Source organism: Lissotriton vulgaris, chromosome 3_1 (genome assembly GCF_964263255.1).
Source record: "Lissotriton vulgaris chromosome 3_1, aLisVul1.2, whole genome shotgun sequence".
Lineage (NCBI taxonomy): Eukaryota > Metazoa > Chordata > Amphibia > Caudata > Salamandridae > Lissotriton > Lissotriton vulgaris.
The window spans coordinates 2,074,466,499-2,074,487,269 of NC_141689.1; the positions used below are offsets into that span (position 1 = coordinate 2,074,466,499).

Below are 20,771 nucleotides of genomic sequence, written 5' to 3' on the forward strand. Positions count from 1 at the left end.
TCGCATCCTTGGTGTTTTTACTTCTTTCTAGGATGTAGTTTGAATGCTTTGCACTGTAGAGGGAGTTTGGACAGTGGAAGTTTAGAGTCTTATCTCCTTGTATAGCAGCATAGGGAACGGCCTCTGCTCATCATGTTGAAATTCAGCTGTGCTGTGTCCATACTTAGCAGGCTCAGTAAAAGGGCAAGCAGTCACTTCAGTATGGTCCCATCTGCATTTGGGGTTGCTTAGGGCATGGCTATTTGAGCCTTCTACCTGTAGTTGTGTTCCATTAGTCAGCAGCACGAAGAAGCCTGACAAAAGAGCCAGAAAGACATTAGATACGTTTTAATAACTATGTAATAATGTTCCTGCAAGTGGGTAGGAGACCACAGTACGACTAAGCACTGGCCAAAGTTACTGCTAGTTGGGGCTGCTGTGAAGGACCTACATGTTCTATGTCTCAAAGATGATCGATGGCAGGCAGAGGGAATGCTGAACAGATGCAAGTATCTTGGGGCAATAAACAGCCTGGCAATGTGATGGTCAGGGAAAATGCTCAATGAAATTGTATAATTTTGTAAAAAGTGGAGCTTTAAAAAGCAGCGGGCAGTGATCTACCAACATTTCCATGGTCACACCTCTAACGTGACACCTGCTTCTTATTGCTACTCTCCTATTATCCCAGTGATACTATGCTACTACTGATTGTGTTTCCATGGTGCCTGAACCAGTTGCCTCAATGTGAGCTAGAAAACGGTTCTAGTATGTGCTAATATATATGATACATCGGAAAGCAGTTTACATATTACAAGCCCAACTCTTCTAGAACAGGCTGTAAAAAAGAGGCAGCATATTTTTTTTCTTCCATTTTAACATATATTTTTTATATGAATTCTTGTTTATTTATCCATGATTTTTTTTTATACGCAGATATTGTCCTTACTTTTCAAAATTGATACTACTGACACGGTTTTAATGCAGAGAAGTAATGTCATACTTTGCTTTGAGGAAGAGCATGTGATGTGGCATGTTCACACGTTTATGTGGAGCTGCAGAGGCACATCAACTGGCACTCCCTACATTTCTTCCCACTCATTGTTTGAAAGTGCTTCCTTCACTGCCCATTCTTTTGGTTTACATGCCTGCCAGGACCGCCACACCCAAGCAGTTTTAGTTTTTTTCCCTTTGTGTAGTCCGCGCTCTGTGGCTTGTTTGAGTTCTGTATATAGGGCACCTATTATCTTCTACTGGGTATTGACCGCAGTAACAGAACACCTCTCCTAATTCTGTACTTTACCACTTCTTCCAGGTCTGCCGCATTTCTCTTATATTTGCATTCTAGAAAAGTCTTTTGATTTCATGAATAACTGTGGTAAAATGGTGACGCTGGAGGCCGTACATGGCATTATGTGAGATGTGCTTATGGAAAATGGGGAGATACCCGTTTCACCTAAAAGAAAGAAAAAACACTAGAACATTGCCTTAGTTCTGAAAAAGTTAATGAGTCAATGACTGTTAAGCGGCAATCCGAATCTGTAAGGCTCAATCACAAGTTAGTTATATTAGGTTAACGTCCTCTGGGTATTCAACTGATTAATAGGTTTTTGATGTCAGCACAAGTCCAGGTCATTTCAAAAGTCTTTTGTGTATCAATTTCTCTCAAGAAAATGCTCCCATTGCTAACTTATTCGGAGCATTGTATTTTGATGGTATTGTTACTAGCCCATTGTTTAGATTTTTGCAACAGTTTTTTTGTCTTGTCCTACCTAGTACCTGATTGTTCAGTCGTGACAGCGTCAAAATGCATTTGCCCAACTTGCTCTCATTATCAATCCTCATTATTGTAATTTATAATGGCAATAGCTTAAACTTTTGTAAATAACTTTTGTGAAGATTATGTTCAGTGTATTTTATTGTGACGAAAATCCAAGAACAGAAGTAAAATATTAACATCTTTTGGTGACATTTGTAATATAGCTTGAAACATTGAGAGAACATATTTGAACCAGTAGTTGAATGGTTGCACAGATTGATGCTGTGGTGGCACTGGAATCTTGGTTACCTGGTAGCGCCTTAGTTTGCAGCTCTGCAGCATTACCCAGACCAGGAGTAAACGCCCCAGCAACCAAGCCAGGAGTAAACGCCCCAGCTCATCTTCTGCAGCTTTGGCAGACTTGTCAGACTGCATGAAATTTATATGTAAATAATTAAGGGAGAGGGGCTTTGGTGGAGCCCCTTCCCTCGTTTTTTGGTCCAGTCTACAATTACAATACATAAATACAGATTTCTAAGTATGCTTTCAACAAATTAGCTTGTTGTTTTCACAAGGTTTAAAACACCTGAGCCCTGTAAATGGTTTGAAATAAAAGAGATGAAAGAAGGTAATTTGTTTGTTGTGTTTTGCTCGGCCCATCACTAAATATGTTTTCCATGCGCTCTGCTCCCTTAATTATCATACTGAATGAGTTGCTATTTTCATCATGTGGCGCTGAACCTGTAATCTGTGTGTAGCAAAGGGGTGCTATGCTGTTGGAAACCTTGCTGAAGCTGATAAGCTGGCGGGTACTTTTAATACCAATATCGGAGTCTGTACTCGGACGGAATGTATGAAGCTCTGTGGTTATACTGAATAAGCAGCTACCTATGTTATGCCATCTATTAATGTAATAACTGCAATTTCACAATTACTTTATTAACCTTCCTGCTTTCTCAAATTTGCTTGGAAATGCACGATTTTTCTTCTTTTTTTTCAAAATTTTCTTGGGGGGGGTTATCCCCCCAAACCCCCCTTTTGGGGTTCAGGCGCGCTCGCTGCGCTCACACGCTACGGTGCAGTATGCAAATCACTTTGCGCCCCACCACTTTCAAATGTCACCCACCGCCCCTGCGATATTGTGGAATGCGCGGTAATTTAGCATTCCCCTTCAGAGTTACAACATATGGAGGAATGTCCAATAGACCCACATCATTTGGACCAGTAGCCCACAATGAATCTGGTAAGAGAGACAATTCAGAAGGAAGACTATCTTTCGACACGTACATCGGAGAGATCACACTCTTACCTAAAGTAAGATGTACTCCTGATGGAGAACAATACAATGTCACATACAATCTCTTTAATAAATCCAATCCCAACAAATTCTCATTACAACCTGTAGTCAAAAGAAGGGGTGCTTCGAACTTACGAGGACCAACGGAAAGAGACAATGGAGCAGAAATCGGATTCGTAACGGGGGCGCCAGAAAAACCTACAGAAACATTATCAAAGCCAGACAAAGGTGCCCAAGGGAGTTTAGAATGCATAATAGAACTCTTTGTAGCACCAGTATCCAACAGAAAAGGTTCTGACACACCTGATACAATCACTTTCACATAAGGTCCATTCTGATCTACTGGAACTGAAACAACTCCCTCTCTTTGTCCATGGCTGTCCTAACAATCATTACCATTTGCTTCGTCACCTTCAACATAGTAATCATCCACGTAGTACTGTGCTGTCCTACCAGACGAACTCTGCTGTTGATCAAAACTATTCATCGAGTTCTGCGGAGGCAAAGGACGTACATTCTGTCCGCGACCTCTACCTCTAGGCGCTTGTTGAGCACCTCTACCTCTCACACCAGAAGCATGTCACAAAACCGGACAACTATTCTTGTAATGACCCTCTTCTTTGCAATACGCACACTGATTAGGCCCATACGGAAAACGCTGTTGAGAAGACTCGTTTCCTTGCGAGTTTCTCGAATACTGCTGAGGTTGCTGATAATCACGCTGACTAGTAATACGGGGTGGATAAGCTTGCTGTAGAAGAACTTTAGTCTTCAATTCCTTAGTCTTCTTATCCACTTTCTCTAATTCATCTTTGCGCCTATTTTCATAGTACTGGGCAGTAGCCAAAATTTGGGCTGACGTGGAAACAGCCCAAGCACTTTCAGAATCCTTCAACTTATTACACAATTCAGGAAGTAAATTATGTACAAACTTGTCAACAAACAATCTCTGACCACCCTCGGTAGCCATATCCTGACCACTATGATCTACGAAGGTCTCTTCGAACCTCGTGAAAAAGTCAGACACCTTTTCGTCTTTCTTCTTCTTACATGCAGACAACTTGTCCCAATTGACACGCAATTCGGGCATTAGAGTCTTCATATACGTAATAATCCTATCAGGAAGTTCAGTAATCAAATCCTCAGGCTTAGCACCGCCTACTTGTCTATTGTCGGCATCTCGAAGATTAACCCATGTATCACATAATTCAACCGCATGATCCGTATGACGAATCTTACTCCAAATAGGTTGTGGAACAACATTACCAAACAACATATCGATGTCCGCCAAATTCATAATACACGAACTCACAGTTTGAGTCAACTCTTTATAGTACCCTGCTGGATTTTTGCGTGGATCAGGCAAAGACTGCTTAATAGCTAAAACTTCAGCACGTTTCCATGGAACATGCACCCAGACACGCTGAAAATGAGCCGGTACAGCTGGCGGATTATTACCTACACCAGCAGGCACTTCTTCCTTCCACACAGGAGGAACTTCTCTCATCGGATATTGTCGTGCCTTTCTCCCAACTTAAGAATCAGGCCCAAACAATTGTCGAGAAGGAGACTCACTCCTAAGTGACAACAACGTCGCAACCGCTTTCTCAACACCAGATGGACTTACAATAGTTCCCTTCGCAAATTCGGAACGTATGTTATACAACTTGTTAGGAGCTTGCCCTACTTCCTCATCCCATTTTTCAACAAGAAAAGCACACATCGTATCGAAAATGTACCGTTGCTTAGGTGCTTCCCATTGAAGGAAAACATGCATAACACCCTCAAGATCATACTGCGTATCGTACATAACCCATTTACGCGCCATGTGGTCCAAAATCGTACGCTCATCCATATTCGGCAACTGACTACGTGACTGTCTACGCTCAGTAACAGGGGACATACCCAACTGTCCCAACAAAGGAGAAAAGAAACCAGAAACTGCAGTAGTCATTTGTTGTCTAGCAGAAGGAGAAGGTGAAAGAATAAGGGAAGACGGAACAATAGCAGAAGAATTCAAAGTCGGAATGGAGGGAACATTAAGAACAGGCGTAGGAATAGCAGACGAAGAAGGAGACAAAGGTGGCGGCCCGTGAGGAGGCTGCGCCAAAGGAATAGTAGCCAACGGAAAAGGAGCTGGCTGTGGTGGAATCACAGGTGGCACAACAACTGGGGGTTGTGCAATCACAGCTAGTGGCGGTGGTGCCGTAGCATTTTGTGCATAAGGGGGTGGCGAACTCAAGAGATGTGACATTAAGGGATCTTTCTCAAGATCTGTCCTTTCTTCCTGTTCTTTACGCGGCAAAACTGGGTAGCATCTATCTACCGCTAACTTCTTCACCCTAAGCATCTGTTCGCTTTCTTGCTCTTCCTCATTATCCCTAAACGCAACAGCAGCTTGTACCATTGACATACCTCGTTCTCGTTTATTTTTCTTCGCTAATTTCATTTCTCTCTGTTTGGCTTCTTTGCGCCATATGCGAAAAGAGTCAAACATTGCCGGCCGGGCTTTCGTCTTAAAAAGTTTAACCTCCAGATTATCCAAAATCTCCGTGTCAAAACTACCATATTGGGGCCAATTTAAAACACCATCTTTCCTGTTGTATCGGATCCATACTTCGTTATATGCGATGGGGCCTACGCCATGTTTCACATAAAGCTCATAGGTTGGAGTTCCAATCGGTGGAACCGGACACGAGTCCTCCAATCGGGAATCCCTATTACAACCAAGACAAAACAGATTTCCAAGTCTGCTAAGACCAGGCATCTTCGCTCTCTAGTCTAGCTTCAAACTTCAAAGGATTATCAAATACGATAGTCTCGTGAATACACAAGTCCCTCGGCTTTGGTACTTGCAAGTTCCAAATCAAAGCGATCCCAAGGGATACCAAAAACTAAGAACCAAACTAAGGACTGGGAGACGCTCCACTCATAATTAACTGAAGTATCGATGACGTCACCAGAAGACTCGTCTAACGTTTTGCTCTACCAATCATCAAGCGTTCAAAACAGGGCGATAGTCAGGGCAGCAGTCCTTTGTAGCCGTCGGGAAGCGGGGAACCTCACAGGCTCAGCAAAGACTTTCGGACCACGTCGACATACAGGGGTCGATGAAGTGGCGGCCTTCCTCCAGAATTTTTACACAAAGCTCCTCACGAACCTCTGGCTTGGACCGGTACCGCTGAAATCGCCCCACATTGGGCGCCAACTGAAGTACTGGGTTTTTAAGAACCCAGCGGTGCCAGGGAACACACCCGAAGACTTCGAGTTCTTCCTGTTTCAGACTACAGAAACACAGAGTCTTCTAGGTGAAGTCAAAGATAGTATTTATTGGCTGCAGCCAGTAACAGGTATCCTAGAAGTACAACACGGTGTATGTTCTCAGGAGACTGCTCAATCTTACAAAGCCAGCCTTCTCTTTTTATACAAAATATTATGCTCTAGGCAAACATTCCTTATTTTACAGTTGACCATTCACATATTTTCACTACAAAGAAAAAGCAGAGTCATGATGACAAGGCCATATTTCAGTTTGTTCAGCCCACAATCAATTATCCGGCAAGGCCCAGTATCTTCATCAGATATCGACGGACCCCTAATAAAAACGGGCACCTCCTCATAAAGCAAGTCATAAAGAAAGAAACAGGGACAGGTGTGTGTGAGATTAGGCATGGTTTGTGTGCAATGAAAGGTTTATGACATGTTGTGCTTCGATGCTAATCTCATTCGGCCACTGGGAAAGGAACTGGCCGAACAGGTTTGGCTTCAGGCAGTGGACTCAGCTCGCCCAGGTCACAGAGGAGTCAGTGAAGGTGTACGTGTCCTTCTGACTCGATTTTGGCTTTAGTCATTTAGCCTAGTTGCGGGCAATCACAAAATGGCTGCCGTTCACAAAATGGAACCCGAGGGTTCAGGACGGAAACTCTGATTTCAGGGTGATTTCTTCACCCGAATATGACGGAAATGCTTGTGCATAGTATCTTAATCATTACCGGTCTGCTAATACCAAAATCGTCATGATACGACGATGTATATAACACGGGTCCAGAATTTTCAGTACCACACCACCTGCTTTGCCGCTACTCCTCGCGCTGGTCACTCCAATGTTGCGTCTTGGTCCCGCGCTGCCGCTCCTCCACGCATGTCAGGTGTGGGTCCCTTGCTTCTTCCAGCGCTCCCACCAGCTCCGGTCTGGACAGCAAACGTCGCGTTGACGTGACGTCACGCCCACACGCCATTGCGCCTCTCTCAAGCGTTGTGACGACACCGTACGCCGCGTGCAATCACTGTATGCATACGCCCTTATGGACTACTTTTCCCGTAACGTCCCCCCTAATGTATATGGTGTGGTGCTCTATAGCCTATGTCCATCTCCTTGACCTCCCCTTTCCAACGCTGTATTGGGTGTTGTGATTGGTGGTGTACCTTTCGAGTTTACCTGGCTCAAAGGACACAGTTCTCTCTTTATAATAGTAGTATAGATATACATACACACATACCACATATATATGTGTGTATGTGTGTTTGTGTGTGTGTGTGTATATATATATATATATATATATATATATATATATATATATATACTAGCAGCCCGCCCCAGCGTTGCCCGGGGCAGAAGGGGGCTGGGGGAAGCATTTGAGGCTTGCGTGCACTAAGGGCTTCCGCCCGTCCCGCTGTGCACACCCGCTCCCGCCCCGGATTCAATGTGTCCCTTTACCTTACCTGAGCCGCCGCACCTCCCCGCGCTCCTCACTTCACCGCCGCTCCATGTCCGCCGTTCCTCCTCGTCATGACGCACCTGAGCCGCCGCTTCTCCCCGCGCTCCTCACTTCACCACCGCTCCATGTCCGCCGCTCCTCCTCGTCATCACGCACGTCGCGGCCAGCGCCACGTCGCGGCCAGCGCAGCGTCATGGCTGGCGCTTTTTTCAGGGCACTACTTTTTTTTTAAAGTTATATTTTTAAATTTATGTTTTTAAACTTTTTTTTATAGCCTATGTCCATCTGCACACCCTGACAACTTCTACGATGTATCGGGTGGGTGGATTGGCGCTGTGGTTCCCGAGTTTACCTGGCTCAAAGGTTTGTGTTCTCTCTTTATAATAGTAGTATAGATACATACACATACATCCATACTAATATAATAAAGAGAGAGCCCAAACCTGGGGTGGGTAATCTCAGGAACAACAGCACCAATCACAACACCCAATACAGCGTTGGAAAGGGCAGTTGCAGCAGAAGGACATAGGCTATGCAGACACCCACCATATACATTTAAAAGGTAAAAATACCGTGCCAGCAAAGTAGTCCCTTGTGGGCGTGTCTGTGTTGTGCTGAGGACATGTGCTGGCGGCGTGACAAACGCTGGGGGCGTGTGGTACGTTCCGCCCTTCATGCTATGTCTCATATCGTGTGCTAATCCCACCCTGCTCCCTTTAAATATCCCTGCACCCCATAATCATAACCCACCCGTACTCCTTAAAATACCCCAACACCCTTAAACACTAACCCATCTTAACCCTATAAATATACCCTGTACCCCAAAACCCAAACTTATCCCTAAACCCTAAAAATATACCTGTGCCCCAAAACCCAAACTTAGCCCTGAACCCTATAAATACCCCTGTACCTCAAAAGCCAAACCTACCCCTGAACCCTAAAAATACCCCTGTACCCCAAAACCCAAACCTACCCCTGAACCCTAAAATACCCCCATACCCCAAAACCCAAACCCAGCCCCAAACCCTAAAAATACCCCTGTACCCCAAAACCCAAACGTAGCCCTGAACCCTAAAAATAACCCTGTACCCCAAAACCCAAACCTACCCCTGAACCCTAAAATAGCCCTGTACCCGAAAACCCAAACCTAGCCCTGAACCCTAAAAATACCCCTCTACCCCAAAACCCAAACCTAGCCCTGAACCCTTAAAATACCCCTGTAGCCCAAAACCCAAACCTACCCCTGAACCCTAAAAATACCCCTATACCCCAAAACCCATACCTATCCCTAAATCCTAAAACTACCCCTGTACCCCAAAACCCAAACCTAGCCCTGAACCCTATAAATACACCTGTACCTCAAAACCCAAAACTACCCCTGAACCCTAAAAATACCCCTGTAGCCCAAAACCCAAACCTAGCCCTGAACCCTAAAAATACCACGGTACCCCAAAACCCAAACCTACCTCTGAACCCTAAAATACCCCTGTACCCCAAAACCCAAACCAATCCCTAAACTCTAAAAATACCCCTGTACCCCCAAACCCAAACCTAGCCCTGAACCCTTTAAATACTCCTGTACCTCAAAACCCAAACCTACCCCTGAACCCTAAAAATTACCCCTGTACCCAAAAACCCAAACCTAGCCCTGAACCCTAAGAATACCACTGTACCCCAAAACCCAAACCTACCCCTGAAACCTAAAATACACCTGTACCCCAAAACCCAAACCTAGCCCTGAACCCTTAAAATACCCCTGTACCCCAAACCCCAAACCTACCCATGAACCCTAAAAATATCCCTGTACCCCAAAACCCAAACCTAGCCCGGAACCCTAAAAATAACCCTGTACCCCAAAACCCAAACCTACCCCTGAACCCTAAAATACCCCTGTACCCCAAAACCCAAACCTAGCCCTGAACCCTAAAAATGCCCCTGTACCACAAAACCCAAACATAGCCCTGAACCCTTAGAATACCCTGTACCCCCAAACCCAAACCTACCCCTGAACCCTAAAAATACCCCTATACCCCAAAACCCAAACCTAGCCCTGAAACCTAAAAATACCCCTGTACCCCAAAACCCATACCTATCCCTAAACCCTAAAACTACCCCTGTACCCCATAACCCAAAACTATATCTGAACCCTTAAAATACCCAAACACCCCAAAACATATACCTCAGTACCCCAAAACATATACCCCTATGCCCGTACTTACCTTATCCAAACATTAAAAAAAACATGCTTTTACCTTTCATGCATTTACAACAAATTTCTTTGTAAATGTATACGTGGTAAAGGCACATAAAAAGTAATGCCATGCATTACAAGGGCATTGCGGAGTCATGGTACTTTCGTAATGAAAGTATGCGGAGTGATGGTATGCGGAAAGAAAGTTGCGGAATAATGGGTGTTTACCCTCCCCCGGTAAGTACATTGGTGGCACGGCGGCCCACGTCTCCAGCAACAAACTCATATTTTTTCACCACCCATTTGAAAAATGCACAGGTCTCTCTCATTGATGGCCAGCACCGACATACACTTTTAGACACACCTCCCACCACAAGTTCTAGAATTGCGAACTTTAGAGCTAGGGAGCTACGTTTGAATCTCGGCATCAGCTCAACATCCTGTGATTCCAGGCAAATCGCTTTGTCTCCCCATGCCTACCACAAATTAATGTGTTCTTCTGTAATGTAAATTGTGCTCATGCCATGTTGTCCAGTTTGCGCTATATAATATTGCAAGGAAAAATAAAGTAGGGAAACTCGAGTTCACACACTACTGAACGCGCACTCTTAAGTGCATCAGCAGTGCACTGTGAATCGGAGCGTTTCACAGGCCTGTCACAGATAAGAAATGCTATCTATACGAAATCCTACAAAACAATATACTGCTGGCCAGCAGCAATTCATACCCGGACAACGTCGGGACGGACTGCTAGTATATTTATAAAAAGAGAGAAAGAGAGAAAGAGAGAGAGAGATTAATAGATAGATAGATAGATAGATAGATAGATAGATAGATAGATAGATAGATGGATAGATAGATAGATAGATAGATAGATAGATAGATAGATAGATAGATAGATAGATAGATAGATAGATAGATAGATAGATAGATAGATAGATAGATAGATAGATAGATAGATAGGTAGATAGATATATAGATAGATAGACAGACAGATAGACACCTACATAAAAATATGGCAATAAGGGAATCCTGCAGGAGCTGGGTCACATCCACCAAGGTGTGACTGGTGCTAGTTAATGGGTGAGGTCCTTTTATGTATTTTCCAAGGTAGATTTACCCAGAAATCCAGCATCAGACATAAGGACACAAGAATACTCACACTCCATGATCCATTACATTTCCAGAAATTTTTCTGGAAAACTAATGGATCGTCGAGTGCGAGTATTCTTGTGTCCTTACCTCTGACACTGGATTCCTTGGCAAATCTATACAAATATATGCACATCCACCTAATAATGAGTTTAATTTATTGTCTAGGCTGGCTGGCCATTAACTATTTTAGATTTCAATCTTCCTCTTTTATAGTTCCTGCTTAATTTCTGTGCTTTTACTCTTTTTATTTGGATGTATCTTAATTCGATAATAAAGCTCCTCAGGTAAAGCTGGCAGACTGCCTGTCTTCATTTGCAGTGTAGCGTATTCTGCTTTGCTACTTTCAATTAACAATTATGAAATGCTGTTGTCCAAAGTGTTACATTGTTTTACTTTCCAAGATGGCTAGCAGTTTGGTTATAAATGTGGTCGCCATGCTGAAACGTTAAAACAAAGATAGACTTTGTTTGCAAGACAGATGGCTGCTGCTATATTTGCATTCTTTATTGCAGGCATATGCTGGCTGTGTTTAGATGACAGGATGTTGGAAATGACCCTTCTTGCAGGGTATGCCCAAACATTTTGCTTCTTCCTCCTATTTTTTCCCTACCTGTGTTCATTGGCTATAGGACTCTGAGCACTTTACCACTGCTAATCAGTGCCAAAAGTGCATATGCACTCTGTGTAAATTGATATGGTGATTTGGTTCTCCCCGATTGTCAAAATTGTTTTACCAGTAGGTCCCTAGTAAAGTGCGCTAAGTGTGCCAGGGCGGGTGAATCAAATGCTATTAATGGGCTTGCAGCACTGAATGTGCCACCCACATGCGTAGCCCTGAAGAGAGGTCTCAGGCCTGCCACCGCAGTGCCTGTGCGCATTTTTTTAATTGCCTATTCAACTTGGAAAATGCACCCACTTGCCAGGCCTTACCCTTACCTTTTTTTACACATAGGACACCCCTATGGTAGGCCCAAGGTAGCCCCCAGGGCAAGGTGCAGTTTATGTGAAAGGCAGGACATGTACTGGTATGTGTAACATGCCCTAATAGTGAAATGCTGCCAATTTCGTTTTTCAATATTGAAAGGCTATCTTGCCCATAGGACAGAAGGGGGAATGCTTTATAACATTTTACAAACATATCTTCCCATAGGGATAAGATAGAAAATGGAGATTAGTACCCCTGGACTCAGAATTTAATAACACATCTTTTAGTACAGATGGTTTTTAAATTGTGTGTTTGAAAATACCACTTTTAGAAAGAGGCTATTTTTTTGTTCAAGCTTCCTGTGTGCCTCTGCCTGTTTGTGGATTGACTGTCTTGCTTTGGAGTGACAGTGGCTGGGGAGGTGCTGTGGCTCCAGGAGTCTGGATGAGTCAGTGCAAGGCTAAATAGTCCTGATCTGTATTTGGAGCGGTGGGAGGAGTAGCACCTGTACCTGAATAGGGATGTGCCTGCCTTCCACAATTCTGGCACCTCCCCCCTGTGTTGTGTCTGGGACCAAGGCCCACATTTTGTTTATTTTTTATTTATTTTATGTTTTATATAGCGCTACCTTGACCCATGGGTATCAGTGCACTTTACATTCCCAAAGGAAAGAAAATTGCATTACATAGCAGGAAAGGATGCATAAAGATATTAAAAAAAACATGATAATTAGGCATACAGTGAAGGGGAGGGAGAAAACGCTGGTGGTTGAAATTGTCAAATACCTAGTTAGCTAGGTTATTGAAGTCTAGGTTAGTTGACTTGGTTGGTAAAGTATTTGTTGAGGAGAAGTAGTTTCAGGTCCTTTTTGAAGCAGGAGAAGGAACAGTTGTATCTGAGGTCTATAGGGAGTGCGTTCCACATCCTGGGTACATTACCAGAAAAGGATCCGGACTGAGTGGATTTCTTTTTCAATTTCGGAAGGATGGGAAGAAGTGAGTTGGAGCTTCTCAGAGTTCTGGATTTTCCTGCTTTTACCAGTTTGCTCTTTAGGTAGTTGGGGGAATATGAGTGAAGGGTTTCGTGTGGGATGCAGGCCAATTTGTAAATAAATCTACCTTCCATGGGAAGCCAGTTGAGGGAGTTAAGGGTTGGTGTGATGTGTTCAAATCTTTTTACACCAGTTATGAGTCGAGCTGCCATATTAAGGACTGACCTTAGTGGAGCTAGGTGAGCTTCTGGTGTCCCTGTTATGATGGAGTTCCCATAGTCCAGTTTGGAGAGGACTAGGGACTGTACTATTTTCTTGAGATCATCCTGGGGAATAAAAGGAATAATTTTCTTAAAGTGTTTTAGTGAGTAAAGCGCACCTTTTGCAGAGTTTTTGGTATGGTCCTTCATTGATAAGTTCTTGTCCAGGGTAATGCCTAGTGACTTTGCCAAGTTGGATAGGATGAAGGAGCAGTTTAGAGCATCAAGATTCTTGAGCCAGTCTTGGATTGTCGGCGGTTACTTTTCGGAGAGAAGAGTATTAATTCCGTTTTGTCTGGATTCAGCTTTAAGTGGTTTGCGTTAAACCAAGTTTGGATCTTGGCTAGTGTGACATTGAGGTGTTGGATGTCACTGGGTGATTTGATTTTGTAGTAGATTTGTGTGTCATCTGCATATAGGTGGTATTTAACTCCTGCTTGTATCAGAATGATTGTAAGGGGTTCCATGAAGAGATTGAAGAGGGATGGTGAGAGGATAGAGCCTTGTGGGACCCCAAGTGCGACTCGTGTTGGCATAGAGAGACAGGAGATGATTTTAATTTGTTGGGAACGGTGCTGAATGAAGGAAGTGAACCATTTTAGCAATATTCCATTAATGCCAGAGCGCCTCTTCAAAGTCTCAAGTAAAGCTGGATGATTTATTGTGTCGAATGCCTCTGATAGGTCAATAAGGATGAGGAGACAAGCGTCACCTTCATCTAAGACTCTGTGGATTTCATCGGAAATATTCAGCATAGCTCTGTTGGTGCTAAAACCTTTCCTGAATCCCGATTGAAAGGGATGTATGATAGTACAAGGCAATCATTTTGATCGCAGTACTTTACATCACAGGGTTTACAACGCAAGTCGTTACAACGACTTGCGTTGGAGGGCGCTGGATTGAGGATTAATATGATTTTCTATTCCAACTCCAGCCCACGTAACAGTAGGGAAGGTGTTGGAATGGAAAATCACACTATTCCTTAACCAAGAGCGCCATCCAGCGCAAGTCGTAGTAATGACTTGCATTGTAATGGCTGCGAGGAAAAGGTTGTGCGATGTAAACAACGCGTTGTAAACAATGTTTCCCGATTGAAAGTTGTCGAGGAGGTTGAAATAATCAATATGTTTGATAAGTTGTTGGAGAGCGCACTTCTCCAATGTTATAGCTAGGAATGGGAGGTTGGAGATATGTCTGAAGTTGTTGAGATCGTTAGGGTCGCCCTGGTTTCTTGAGTATGGGTGTGATTTCTCCTAGTTGAAGGGAGTCTGATGTGAGAGAGGAGTTGATGATTTTTGTCCAGAATTGGGCAATGATGTGGTTGTGTTTTTTTACTACGGTGGATAGAGGGGGTCCATAGTGTGGGAAGTAGGCTTTAAGCTTGCAATTATATGGAAGACCTCATTTTCTGACATGAGTTCGAAGTGCGACAAATTAGCATAATTTTTCAGTTGGAAGTGGACCTGGTTGTCCTTGGTATGATTTCATTCTGTTTGGTCAAGGGAGATTAAAGGGGGGCAGGTTGAAGAGGGAAGGAGGATTTGAGGTTTGGATGAAGGATTGCTCAATGTTTGTGACTTTATCTGTGAAGAAGCTGGCAATTCCTTTGCATCGATTCTTGGTGGCTTTTATTTCTTGTAGGGATGTGCTGTTTGTTTGACTTTTAACAATATTGAAGAGTTCTCTAGGTCTATTCTTCACCTGGTCTAGTTGGCAGCAGTAGAAAGAGGCCTTTTACCTACAAATGAGTTTTTTATATGCCAAACGAGCAGATCTAAGTTGCGTTAGGTGTAATGTCGAAGGGCTTTGTCTCCAAGTCCGTTCCAAATGTCTGAGTTGTCATCTTTTGTTATTAAGATCCACATTGAACCACAATTTAGATTCAATAGATCTCACATGTTTGAGTTTGCGTGGCGCTAGTTGAACTAACACCTCCATCATTGTTGAATTAAAGTGAGCTGTGAGGTCATCGGCCGTCATAGTGGAAGGCTGGAGTTGTAGATGGGCATGAATCCTGGATTCAAGTTTGGTTATAGGGACTTCTTTGATGTTCCTGGTTCAGTGCTTACGTTTGTCAGATCGTATTGGTTGGTATCTGACATGTGAGTCAATATTAAATAGCATTAGGTGGTGGTCAGACCAGTCAATGGGAGAAATCGATCTCAGAGACCAGCTCATTTTTGGTGATGATCGCTTTCAGAGTTGCTCCTTTAATGTGTGTTGGTTCATTGCAGAGTTGTTTGAGGTTGGTTATTTCAAGCAGGTTGGAGAGGTTCTGGACTGTGGTGATTTCTGGGTTGTTCCAGTGGATATTTAAGTCACCCAGGAATACGTCTGTTAGGGAGAAACATGTTATTATGTCGGTTAGTTCATCAGCAAAGAGGGCACGCTCACCAGGAGGATGGTAGACGGTGTGAAATTTGATGGGCATGGTGCCTTTGACTGTAAGTTCAACATCCAGGTACTCAGGAGTCAGGTATTCTTTAGATTTTAATGTTCTAAGCTGTATTCCTTCCTTGTGAATGATAGGTAGCCCACCACACTAACAAAGGATGTTGTTGTGCACTGGCAGAGTGCCCCCAGAACCATTTGAACTGGGCTCAGAACCCTTTGCACAAAGAGAACAAAGACATTTTGGGGTATACGTATTATGGAATTCAAGAGGAACCTTTAACAAGGAGAAGAGCTGGAGAGACTTAGGAGAAGTACTGCCCTTGCTGTGTGTCTGGGGTTGGTCTGCAGCTGACGTTTCTGGTAAGGAAAGGTGAAGGACTTTGCTGTGTGCTGTCCTGCTTGAAGGAAGGCCTAAAGAGTGCTGGCCTCCTGTTCTGAAGTTTCAGGGACACAATAGACTTCCTGCAAATCTGCTGTGTCTACTGGATTTTGCCATTTGGGAGGCCTGCCCTTGCCAGAGGTGCCTCCTTCGAGTTACAGGTCCTCATAGGTTTGTTTTGCAGCTAATCTCTACAAGAACCAGCGTGAAGCATCACAAAGCTGTGCAAAGTCTCTTGGAACCGGTGGTGGATGACGTGAAGCTTCGCCGAGTCTCGCCTGGCGCCGCAAAGTCTCGCTGTGCAGCCCCCAGCACCTACGCCATACGGTGCGAAGCCTCGCAAATCGACACATCATGCATTGTACCGGTGCACCAAGTTTTCCATGCATCACCCGCAGACCAGAACCGTCTTGGATTTCGACTCTTCACTTCCCCCTACAGTCCGGATTCGACGCATCACTTCTCCTGTGTGCAGCAGAACTGTAGCCTCACCTCTACAAGGACTCAGGACACATTGCAGTGTTTTCCAATGCTTTCTTTCTCTGTGGCTGTTTGGCCTTTTGAATTTTGATGCATCTTCAGGCACCTTGTATAAAAGTCACGCATCCCTAGTTTTCTATGGTACAAGTTCTTGAAACCTTTTGAAAGTCATATTTTAACTGTGTATGTTGGATTTTTATTGTTTTTGTCTTGTTTAGTTCAGATAAAGAGATTTTATTTTCCTAAACTAGTGTGGTGTCCATTTGTGGTGTTTTCACTGTGTTACTGTGAGTGTTGGTACAAATACTTTACACATTGCCTTTGGGATAAGCATGTCTGCTCATGCCAAGCCACCAAGGAGGTGAGCAGGGGATATCAATAGTGTGTATCCCCCATACCCTGACTAGGAGCAAGGGTCCCTATTTGGACAAAGGTACCTACATCTGACAACTAGATACCCCCATTTCTTACACAAGATATTTTCTTTTACTACTTGTACTTACTTATACCTACTACCCCTCCTGGGGTATAGGTCATCAACCAGGACTTCCCAGCCTTTACTGTCTTAGGCTTTTTTTTCAATCTTACTCCAGGTGTAACCCATCTCCTCAGCCTCGTGGTGCTTGATGAGTGCTCGTGAAGGGTGTGACCTATGCACCCCTCCACTATTTCATGATTTCTTTATGAGCAGGGAGGTGGAAAGTCTGCTGTGAGAGGTTGTTGTTGCTGATGGTGTTTGCCCAGCTAATTTGAAGGATTTTCCCCAAAAAGGCGTTGATGAAGGACTGGACTTTTTCTGTGGTGGTGACTGTTGTACTCCAAGTTTCTGCTGCACACATAAGGACCGATTTTACATTGGTGTTAAAAGGGCTGATCTTGGTTTGCAGCATTTAGTCCTTAGAGCTCCTGATCTTCTTTTGCTGAATGAAGGCAAAGCTTGATTTACCGATCTTGCCTTGACATTGGCATCTGTGCTGCCCTGCTTATCTATGACATTGCCCAGGTACATAAAGTTCTCAGCTTCTTCCAGTGCATCACCAGTAAAAGTGACTGCAGTTGTGCTGGCCATGTTAGCCTTAAGGATCTTAGGGGCATACTACCAACAACTAGCGATTTTTATGGCTAAATAATCTTAGCGACATTTTTTTTATCACCGCGCATCGCCGGATTTTATCGCAGAGATAATGTGCTATTAGCAACGTTTATCTCCAATGTGATAAAATATCCGGCGATAGCGGAGAAATGCGTGAATATTGCTGGGAATCCAGTGATATTCAGGCATTAACGCCAATAGGGTCTTAACCTGAATATCCAACTCCCATTGGATATACAGGTTAAGAAGTGGTCTGAGCAGGGATTAGTTTTCAGCGATATTCGCGCTTAACACTAATTTTTTAATCGCTACGCCTGCGTTGATAATAGGCGATAGCGATGTAAGCGACTGCTCTCAGTTGGTAACAGGTTGGGTACGCCCACTTTGCATGTCATTAGCGATAAATATCGCTGACATGCAAAGTGGGCCCCAAAACGCTCGCTATCACCTAAAAGCTGTCACTAACTGATGTTAGCGACAGCTTGCTAATAGGGCGATGAAATTATCGCCGCTTTGCGGCCGAAAAGGGCTGCAAAAGCGGCGATATTTTCATTTCGCCTGCCTTGGTAATATGCTCCTTAATTTTCTCCTGTGGATGTTAAGATGAAGTTGTGCTAATGTGACTGCCACATTGCTGGTCTTGTCTTGCATCTGTGCATGGGTATGAGAGAGTAGGGTTGGGTTGTCTGCAAGTCCAGATCATTGAACTGCATCCATGGTGCCCACTGGACCCCATTTCTTATCCTTGTTGTTGATGTCTTCATGATCCAGTCTGTGACCAGCTGGAAGAGAAAAGGAGAGCAGACAACCCTGGCAGACTCCGGTCCTCACTTAGAAGGCTTCCGTGAGTTGGCCGCCATGGACTTGATTGTAGGTTATTCCCTCATAAGAGTTCCTGGTGATTCATACAAGTTTTACTGGCACACCGTAGTAGGGAAGGAGTTTCCAAAGTTACTTTCTGTCCACACTGAGAAATACCTAATTATAGTCAATGAACCTGACATAGAGTGTTCCATTGACTGCTCAATGATGATGTGCAGTGTTTCAGTCTGGTCTGTGCAGGATCTATCCTTGCAGAAGCCAGCTTGCTGGTCTCACAACTGAGCATTGACTTGTTCCTTCATTCTTTTAAGGATACCTCTGTTGAAAACTTTGTCTAGAGTTATTCCTCGTAGCTTGTACAGTTACTTAGGTCACCTTTCTTGGGGATTTTGATGAGATATCCCTCTTTCCAGTCTTATGGCACCTTTTCTTTTTGCCAGATCCTTCCAAACATGAGGTTGAACAGGTCTACTGATGTTTCAATATCTGTCTTCAGTGCCTCTGCAAGAACGGTATCAGGGCCTGCTGCCTTTCCATTTCTCAGATATTTGATGGCTTGCCCTATTTCTTCCTTGGTTGGTCTGCTGCGATTCATAAGCAAGTCCTTGTAAGAGGGCTGTATGTCAGGTGGAGACTGTGGAACAGGCTGGTTCAGCAGTTCTTTAAAGTGCTCTACCCACTTCTACTTGTATTCTTTTAATTTATATTTTTCATTTTGATGAGTGTGTGTGCATACTTTATTGTGGTTGTGTCAGAGAGTGAATGGAAGAATGGTTCAGTGGATGGAAAAATGGACACATGAATGTAAAGTTTAGTGGGAATGTGCATGTATGATGAATTCATGAGTGCTTAACTCATCAATGATGGAAAAAGTTTGTTCATTTACAAATGAGACCAAATGGCATCACCAATGATTATTTCAATTTTTTGCGGTTTCAAAATACTTGGTTTGCCATGGTGAAACGCAACGGTGAACCTGGAAAGCAATACATTCATGAAAACTAGGCACAATTCCGTATTCAGCTAGTGGTAATTTCTATAGGTTTGTCCATGGTTTTGCAAAAGAAAATAATTTCTGAACTAACATTATTATGTTAGTATCAGGGCAATTTACAAAATGTGATCTGTCTTGCATACTGGTTTACATTTGGAAGCCAATACTGAAGAGAAAGTGAATTCATATTAACAAATGTTAAACTAATCTCTGTTTTACACTTCTACAGATAAAAAACGACCTCATGTGTTTAACTTGACATAGCGCCCCTTACACAAAAGTCTCCAAATGTAAACATGCTGTATAATGGTTTCCTTCATCTGGCCCATGCATGTTGTAAAATACAATAGCACTACATTGCCAATGCCTCACTACACTTTGATCTTAGAGAACTTAACATTTGAAACAGATACTTGAACATGTTATTTCTCTTTCTTTCAGATATTTTTGAATTCAGATAAAATTCGACTGGGAAATTTACCACATGGATCATTTTCTTCATCAGCACCCAGCTCTACGAATCCTCGACAAACTGTTTACGAGCTCTGCGTTTGCCCCAATGGAAAACTTTATCTTTCTCCAGCAGGTGCAGGCTCCACATGTCAGTCCAGTAGTAATGTCTGCCTGTGGAGCTGAAAGAATGCTGGAGACCCCTCACACCAGAGTAGCCTTCTGTTACTGCCCTACTGATTCAAGGTTCTTACTGGTTCCCTTTGTGACAAGCCAGAAGCTTCACAATGGTCCAACGGAGCTGTTGTCCTAATGGAGGCGGGAAAAATGTACTGACTTCTCTTCTAGCAGCAGCTTGAACTTTCAGAGAAGAGAACTATTATTGTGGATAACGTAGCTTTGTCAGCAAACCTGGACCACACCATCACCTTTTTGGTACTAAAAAGGAGTGTAATACAGGTGCCTATACTACATGAAGTGAAGCACATCGTTTTGGAGCCCTGCAGGAGGACCTGAACATATATGAATTACATAGCTACTGTACACAGTGCAAATAAATTACTGCCTAGTAACCAACAGGCAGTGAAAATAGTGAACTTGTACGATAAACAACTTACTGTTTGAAAGCACAATTTTCCAACTTTTTGGATGTAAACTTTTATCCCTCAATTTTAAAATTTTGAAGCATTATGTGATGCTTGCTTTACTAAACAATTAAATTCAATATATTGTTTTTAACAAAAAATGGGATTCCTCTCTGTATATTCTCTGAATCATGTGGTCAAGTGTTGCTGTCTTATAATTTCAATGATTTTGATGTCTTCAATTTGCCAAACCCCAGGAAACATTGCTGGCAGGAGATCAAAGATCAGAACAGGACATGTTGT

The 20,771-nt window shown here is 43.4% G+C and overlaps 1 protein-coding gene across 1 annotated transcript in view; it reads left to right on the forward strand.

Annotated features, from left to right (window-relative positions):
- SGCZ (sarcoglycan zeta) overlaps positions 1 to 20,566 on the forward strand; it is a 1,984,974-nt gene extending 1,964,408 nt beyond the window's left edge. Inside the window, exon 9 of the mRNA XM_086963343.1 lies at positions 19,876 to 20,566. Within this exon, the coding sequence (XP_086819469.1) occupies positions 19,876 to 20,070 (195 nt within the window). The 3' untranslated portion in view covers positions 20,071 to 20,566. The remainder of the gene's footprint in view (positions 1 to 19,875) is intronic.
- Positions 20,567 to 20,771: the final 205 nt, after the last annotated feature.